The 8,137-nt window shown below is 42.6% G+C and overlaps 1 protein-coding gene across 1 annotated transcript in view; it reads right to left on the bottom strand.

Moving 5' to 3' along the window:
* Positions 1–7,846, bottom strand: part of LOC108568351 (fatty acid synthase-like) — a 9,175-nt gene extending 1,329 nt beyond the window's left edge. The window contains exons 1-21 of the mRNA XM_017929423.1: positions 7,672–7,846; positions 7,441–7,614; positions 7,181–7,385; positions 6,916–7,119; positions 6,581–6,861; positions 6,236–6,520; positions 5,966–6,176; positions 5,704–5,898; positions 5,202–5,648; positions 4,915–5,138; positions 4,663–4,853; positions 4,446–4,606; positions 4,136–4,381; positions 3,149–4,070; positions 2,964–3,094; positions 1,967–2,908; positions 1,658–1,909; positions 1,454–1,607; positions 734–1,396; positions 413–673; positions 6–355 (exon numbers count right to left, since the gene is read on the bottom strand). Of these exons, the coding sequence (XP_017784912.1) occupies positions 11–355; positions 413–673; positions 734–1,396; positions 1,454–1,607; positions 1,658–1,909; positions 1,967–2,908; positions 2,964–3,094; positions 3,149–4,070; positions 4,136–4,381; positions 4,446–4,606; positions 4,663–4,853; positions 4,915–5,138; positions 5,202–5,648; positions 5,704–5,898; positions 5,966–6,176; positions 6,236–6,520; positions 6,581–6,861; positions 6,916–7,119; positions 7,181–7,385; positions 7,441–7,614; positions 7,672–7,804 (6,627 nt within the window). The 5' untranslated portion in view covers positions 7,805–7,846 and the 3' untranslated portion in view covers positions 6–10. The remainder of the gene's footprint in view (positions 1–5; positions 356–412; positions 674–733; positions 1,397–1,453; positions 1,608–1,657; positions 1,910–1,966; positions 2,909–2,963; positions 3,095–3,148; positions 4,071–4,135; positions 4,382–4,445; positions 4,607–4,662; positions 4,854–4,914; positions 5,139–5,201; positions 5,649–5,703; positions 5,899–5,965; positions 6,177–6,235; positions 6,521–6,580; positions 6,862–6,915; positions 7,120–7,180; positions 7,386–7,440; positions 7,615–7,671) is intronic.
* Between the last annotated feature and the right edge of the window lie 291 nt (positions 7,847–8,137).

Below are 8,137 nucleotides of genomic sequence, written 5' to 3'. Positions count from 1 at the left end.
TTTTTATAAATTACTCATTTATGAAACAACAGACGTCCTTGATGAAATCTTCGTTGTTGAGGATGGTCGAATGATTACCATGGAATTGCGCTACATCTAGTGGTCTTTCAAAGTACTTCGATAGATGGTAATCGTCCGGCAGATTCTTGACTAACTCTATTTTCGGTTTGTACAGTTTGACTGAGCTTCGCAGTTTCGCGAAGCTCGGTTTATACGCCAATATGAATTTGATCTTTTTGTAAACGCTGATGATTAAACTGGTTAAATACTCTTTGGATTCGCGCATGTCCTTCGGTGCGTACCCCATGACCACGTCGATTTGCTCATCGAATTTGCTGATTGCCATCAATTTTCCCTGTTGATTATGAAATAATTGTTATTTAAAGTTTCGTGTAAATTGGTGCATTCTCACTTTGATTTCGAGCAGAGTTTCGATGGGAATGAATAGGGAAAGCACGGTGTAAATAACGCTGATTCCGAACGAACTTTCGGAATGGATGGAAAGACTGTCTTCGCACACTTTGTGGAGTTGATCCGGGGATCCGTCGATTATAGCTAAACGTCCTTCGAATCCTTTCGCTTCCAATAGAGCTACCAGTTCCAAGGCGACGCAACATCCGAACGAGTGACAAATTATCTTGAATTTACCATCCTTCACTTCTTTTTCCATCAGCTTAAATTTGCATTTTGTAAATTATTTTATGATGAATTTAATTTAAAAAGATTTCTTTACCGGAAGTATGTTCAAAGCTACGTCTTTGATGGAGGTCTCGTGATCTTGGATGAGCGAATAATGCATAGCCAACGTGGATCCGTTCATGCCCTTCATGATATCACGGTAACTAGAAGCTGTCCCTTCGATTCCCGGTAAAACGATTATTGCTTCGCCTGCTCGATCTTCCTCCGGATACCTTTGAAACCTTAACTTGCTAACGCTCTCGTCCACGAATTGCCCAATGAACATCTTCAATGAATCCTCGTATTTCGTTTCCGAGACTTGAACGCTCACACCTTTCTCCTTGCTATCCGCAATTTCCATCAGCTTCTGCAGCGTCAGATTCCTCATATCTTGCGGCGACAGAAACACGTCGAAATCCATTTCCAACGCCTGCTTAATCTCCACCCCCATAATCGAATCCATCCCGAGTTCGGGTAAAGTAGAGTGCAAACTGACCGTCTTGATGTCGCGCAATCCGAGGATCTGCACCACGCAATCAAGTATACTGTTTCCACCGTTTCCTTGCACTTTCGTAGCGATAATCATGCTCGAAACTACAGGTTCGTTCTGCTTCAGCAAAACATCCAAAACTTCTAAGCAACTCGTGATCCGTTGCTGAAGAGTACCGCCGATCGCAATCTCCGTTTGCTCCTTCTGCATCTCAGCAACTAACCCGACCTAACAACGAAAAAGTTAACAATTTACTTCTACTTTTTTGTTGGAGTTAAAGTTTACGTCGCCAATAGCGCCCCACTGTATCGCCAAGGCCGGAAGACCGTCAAGTTTTCTTTGCTCGCAGATCCTTTCCATGAACGAATTGGACATAGCGTAATTAGTTTGTCCGGGGTTTCCTCGCCCACAAGACACCGAAGAGAACACAACGAAATCTCTAAAAGAAAATTTCATAGTAAAAATTAATAATTTTAGCAATTAATTTACTTCAATTTCGGGCACAAAACGCGACTCGCTTCATCCAAAAACTTCGTGGCGAAATATTTCGGTTTAAACGAGACGTTGAAATCCTCTTCGGTCATGTTCTCGAAGACGCCATCTTTGAGCACAACGGCTAAATTGAAGATACTGAAAACGTCGCCAAATGTTGAGGCTTCTTTTAGCAAAGCCACGCAGCTTCGTTTGCTGGAGCAATCCTCTTTGGAGACGATAATTTGAGTGCCGTAATCTTTCCAAGTTCTTAAACCCAAAAGAAAATTAATTAATTAATTAATGATTTAGTTGTGTTAATTTTACTTGATGCGCGCTTGTTGGTATCCTTTGGTAATTCCGTTCCGCGAAGTCAAAAGAACTTTTCGCGCTCCGCGAATAACGAGCCAATCCACCAATTCCAAGCCGAATCCTCCCAATCCTCCCAACACCACGTAAACACCATCAGGGTTGCAATAAAATTGCTTTGTCGAGTTGAACGATTCGAGACGTTCATGCTCTTTCTGCACGCTGATCAATACTTTCCCGATGTGTTTTCCCGAAGCCATGAACCTGAACGCTTCTTCCACTTGGTCCATTTTGAAGATGTTACCTGGCAGCGGTTTAACGTAGCTCTTGCGAATCGCTTCGGTCATCATGTTGGAAAGTTTTGACTTCAGTTTCGACTCGGATTTGAAGAGGGAATCGAGCATCACGCCGTGGAATGTAGCCTGTTTGCTGCACATCTCCATCTGCAGAGCGTTGTTCATCGATAAATCGAATTTACCTATCTCCAAGAACGTTCCTCCTGCCGCCAAGCAACGAATCGAAGCCGACAATTTCTCTTCGGACAACGAATTCAAAACGATGTCAACGCCACGTCCTTTAGTCTCTTCGTAGATCATCTGCTCGAACGTTGTGTCTCGCGAGTTTCCGATCCTTGAAGGTTTCACTTGAGGAAACGCTTTTCGAATGAAATTGATTTTTTCTTGAGATCCAACAGTGGTGAAAACTTCGTAGCCGTGGTAAAGGGCGACGTGAAGGGCGGCTTGACCGATTCCTCCGCTTCCGCAATGGATCAAAATCGATTGATTCCGTTTGTACTTTGTGACGCAGAAGAGAGCGTAAAGGACGGTGCTGTACACCACCGGTACAGTGGCTGCATCTTCCATGCTCCATTCGTCAGGAATCTTCCACAAAAGTTGCTCATCCGCGATCACCATGTTAGATAAAGCACCGTTATTGACCATCCCCATGACCCTCTCCCCTCTGCAACGCAATATCAACTAATTAAAAACTCCTTCAACTTTAATCTTTCACTCACTTTGCGTCGATTCCCGAAAACTCCAATCCTTGCAGACAATTTTGTTCCGTCCTGTTCCTCGTTATAAGGTCGGCGGTTAATCTTCCTGAAGCGGTCATCACGTCCCTGAAGTTTAACGCCGCGCAATGAATCTAACAATGAATTTAACAATTAGTTGTCTCTCGTAAAGAGAATCACAATAAAACCTGTATCATCTTCTTCCCCTTGCCCGTACTCTGGTCCATCTTCAAGTAACCCTCAATCCACTTCATGCTTGAAAAATCCCCAGGATTTACCACCCTCAAGAACGTGTGATCAACGTCGATCCCGTTTACATCAATCAACGGTAAATGCCTGTAAGTGCCCCAACGATTCTCCTGATAAACATTGATAACTAAATTCTTCTTCAGTTGCTCCTCGCAATGACCCTTAACATTATCCCCAATCAAACATCTGACCATCTTCGTGTTCGGTTCTCTCCTCAAGCAATTCATCAAACCCAAAACACCGATCTTACTATCGTTCGAACGAATCAACGTTCGAGGATTCTCCGCCAAAGCGCCTTGCAGATTTCTCAACCAATCGCTGTGTAAATCGAAATCGAAGAACTTGTAATCTTTCGCGGAATCATCGCATTTCCTCAGAAGCACGTAAAGCGCGTCCTCCAATTTGTAACAGGTTATCAAACACAAATCTTCGGGAATCTCACTACAATCGGATTCGCGACTCAAAACGAAACCGTTCTCCGTCAAATGCTGCAATCCGTCGCGCAATTTCGCGCTTCCAACTAAACGTTTCCCCGTAATCAGCAAGCATTTATCTTGAAGCTTCGTCGATTTAACTTGAGTCTCTTCAGTTTTAAAATCGCCTTGAATTAACGGCATATCGTTCAACACTTCCTCAATCAAAGCTTCGAATTGCAATTCTTCGCTCAACTCCATCACCGAGAACTTCAAATTCGGTATGTTCTCATGAACGATCTGCACGTTAACTCTGATCATCTCCTGCAGCGTCAGCGCATCGCTCTGATTGGGGATGAAACGGTATGATTCTAAGATCGGTGTAGAGTTGTTCTTTTTACGTGGAATTGTCGTCACCCTCAATCCTCTGATCTCTATAAATTCAGACCTGCCAAAAAAAAATCGAATTATATTATTTGATAGTTTTGATTTGATTTGATTTGATTCAATTACTTGATTATGTTTAATTCTTTGTGCACGCAAACTTCTATGCAATTTCCATCCATGTTCTCCGTGAACCGCTTGTGCCCGTCGGAATCCATCACCATGTAGTCTATACCTGTGGGAACGTAAAGATTCCTCGTGTCCTCTTCGATGAGTTTCACTTGCAGCATGTTGTCCATGAAGGCGACCCAATTGCTTTGCCACTTCAATTTAGCCACGGAACTCTTGTACTCCGCGACGCCTTTGAAAAGACCCCTTTCGTAAAGTTTAAATACAAAATTAACAAAACAATCTTCAAGTTGAATATGATAAGATTTACTTGTACTGGTATCCTCTCAGTTTGAATTCCTTGTAAATATCGTGCTCGTTGAGGGTGAAATCTTCCTGTTTTTCTAAAGGTTTCGGTAAATTTATCACTTGGACTGTATCGTCCCCTTCGTGGATGTAACCGGTGACTACAGTCGCTTCATCGTGGCAAATCTACAGCAATTGAAGTAAGTGAATCCATTTTTCATTTTGGAAATTGTAAAACGAACCTCGAAGTATCCGGTGCTCTTGCTGATCATGATGCAAAATTCGATTTCCTCCTGATCCCTCACCGGTGTCGCCCTCAAGAATTTAACATCGCTGAAGACGACTTTGACTTGAGTGTATATCTTTGTTAACATCGCCGCGAACGTTGTCCAAACCAGATGCAAGTAACCGGTTGCAGGAAACAGATTCCTACCTGCAAAACTTATACTATTAGATTATTAAATTAAAGTAATATTAGAATTGATTCTTGTTACCATCAATTATATGACCGTTGATGAACCTCCAATACTCATCCTTCAAGTTGATCTTAACGAACATGTGGCTAGGCTTCTCCATAGTCCTCATTCGACTCACGTGCCAAGATTTCCGGTGATCCCACTTGATCAAATGAGAGATCATCGGTGTACCGCGACTCACCGGATACGTGATTTCAGGGAACAACTCGTGAATTTTGAAGTTTTCACCGCGCAAGTACAAGCTGCAAAAGAATCAACAACAACAATTAACTAAAATGATCGACGACGATTAAAAACTTACGCACTTTCCCAACACTCGCAACAAGTCAACTACGACTTGGCCGCGTCTCAAATCGATCGACACCTCATCGGAACCGCGAACGAACAACACGTCCGATTTTTGCTTGATCTTGTCGCGCAAATATCGTTCGTGGAAATATCTCGCGGAAACTTTCTCCTTGATGTTCAACCATTTCGCGGACGGTTTCTTCTGCACCGGAATCAGCATCTCCAATCGCTTCAGAACGTCGTTTTTGTTTTGCGTCAACGCGAAAGCGCTCAAGACGGTTTGCTCTAAAGTCAGGCAATCGGAAAGGTAGCCGCAAGCCAATAAACTTAAACCGTAACCTTGGAAATGCATTTGTTTAAAGTTCAGTTTTTTCAGGATTTCAGCGAGCGCTAGATTCAAAACGCAACTCCAAAATGTGTTGTTGTTCGTACTCAATCTGTTGGCTTTCATTATATTATCGATGCTGAAATAATTGAATTTAATTGAATTGAATTGATTAATTAATTTCGTTTAAATACTTTTCGCAGATTGCGGAAATTAACGGAATTCGCTTCAATTCGTCGACGAGTTCGAAAGCATTCTCGATGTCGTCTTTGAATGAGTACATTAATTTCTTTTGATCGGTTTCGAAGATGCAACTGGATTCTCTCGATATTTCGCCGGTCGCTGTTAAAATGATGTAACTTCGGTGCATGTGGTTCTCGATGTTGTCTCTTGAAATATTAAATTTTTCGATTGATGATGTTTGAAAATTTAAACAAAAAAATTGTTTGAAATTACTTGAAAACTTCTTGTATTAGTTTGATGAATTCCACGTTGTATTTCTTTTGCAGATCGTCCAGTATGTAATCGGTGGCTTCTCGCGTTCTTCCGCTGACGCAAATCAATCTCGGCAGATCGTCGTCGGGTAAGGTTTTCGTCTCTTTGGTGATTTGGTTCCTTTCGAGGATGATGTGCGCGTTCGCTCCTCCGAAACCGAAACTATTGATTCCTAATTTTTCTTGTTGTAAATTCGATGAATCATTTGATTTATAATTGTTTTTCGCTCACCGACTAAAGCCCTATCGTTGGGCCAAGGCATAGCGTCCGTGACCACTCTGATTCTTCCACTAACCAAATCCTCGATGTCTTTCCTCGGCTGAGTGAACTTGATGTTCGGTGGAATCGTGCCGTTCTCCATGCCCACGATCACCTTCATCATCGAGCAGATGCCCGACGACGGTTCGGTATGACCGATCGACGATTTCACCGATCCAATGTGCAGAGGTCCTTCGCGATCCTTGCAGAAAATCATCCCGATCGCTCTCACCTCTTCGGGATCTCCGACGAAGGTGCCTTCAAAAAGAAATCAACTTAATACCAATGATTCAGAAAGTTTTTTTTTTACTTGATTACCGGTTCCGTGAGCTTCCACGAAAGTTACATCTTTCGGCGAAACGTTGCACTCTTCGTAAACATCCTGCAGCAAATCCTTCTGGATATCGCCAGAAGGATACGTGATTCCCAATTCCTTGAATCCATCCGAGTTGACTTTCGCGTGGATCACCTTCGCGAAGATCCTCCTAGCGTTTTTCGCCTTCTGCAAGAATAAAACGCAGATCGCCTCGGATCTTGTGTAGCCGTTCGCCGCAACGTCGAACGCTCTGCAGCCGTCGTTCAAACTCAAAACTCCCAATCTGACAAAAGCGTGAAATTATTAATAAGCATTGATTCGGTTTGATGATATCTACCTGGAAAATTGTAAAGTTAACAATTGGTGGAGGCAGAGATTGGCTCCACCGACTATAGCGTTCTCGCATTTTCCGTCGCGAATCGCTTTGTAAGCGTGCTCGAAGGCGAACGAGGAGCTGCTGCAGGCCGTGTCTAAGACGTAAGATGGACCTTCGAATTTAAAGAAGTAGCTTATCCTTATGCCTAAAACGAAGCGAAGACAGCTGCAATATAAATAACATCAAGAGATGATGATTTGTAAGAGATTGAGATTCCATTCTGTACCCAGTTATGCTGAAGCTGTGCTTCACCAACTTCTCGTAGACGACCTCCTTTTCCGTCTCCGAACTGCAAACGCCGATGAAGACGCCAGTGTTGGAACCTTTCAGCTCTTCCATGCTGTAGCCCGCATCGCATATAGCCTCGAAAGTCTTCTCCAGAAGAATCCTCATCATTGGATCCATGGCGTCCACTTGAAGCTGTGGGATGCCTACAAATTTATAAATACAATTGAATGAATTTAACAAAAATCAGATTAGAATTACCGAAAAATCTTGCATCGAATTTGTCCGCGTTGTAAATCTTCCCAGCTTTCCTCGGGATTTCCGCATGGTTGTGCTCCCAACGTCTGGTATCCTCATCCATCATCTCCACTTTGTTGTACAAATTCTCTTGGAACTCGAAGACGCTATCGGAATTCGGCAATTTCCCGGCCATCCCTTAAACGTATCATCAATGTATCTCCAATTAAAACTAATCCTCCGTCAATCTCTCACCTGTAATGACGATTTCTTCTCCGGCTTCCGGTGATGCCGTCCTCCTTCCAGCCGCGATGCTCGGATCCAGTTTAACTCCATTTTCATCGTTCGTCGATGAATTATCGATTTTCGTTGCCGTCTGCGGAGGCATCTCTACACTTCTTTGTTGATTTCCACAAATTAAGTACGCTGTAGCTTATGCAACGTGCCGCCACCGACGTTCGCAATTTCTTTTTATAGAAGAAATCGCGTTGATTTACATTCAATAACGTGTCCGATTTTCTTTCTACCAATTTTTTAGCATACCGGTAAACAACAATCACAATGGATATTTTATTCGTCAGCAGTTTTTGCATGAATGTTAAAATATGGTAAAAAAAAAAAATTCTGTTTCGAAAAACAACAGCTTCGTCTTACGACAAGAAAAAAAAGTTTTACATTTTAACTAATCCTTTTTTTTATCAGATTCATAACTATCTATATA

Source organism: Nicrophorus vespilloides, unplaced genomic scaffold, assembly GCF_001412225.1.
Source record: "Nicrophorus vespilloides isolate i.1.1-1 unplaced genomic scaffold, Nicve_v1.0, whole genome shotgun sequence".
NCBI lineage: Eukaryota > Metazoa > Arthropoda > Insecta > Coleoptera > Silphidae > Nicrophorus > Nicrophorus vespilloides.
The sequence above is the reverse complement of the archived record's forward strand: the minus strand, read 5'-3'. Positions and strand labels throughout refer to the sequence as shown.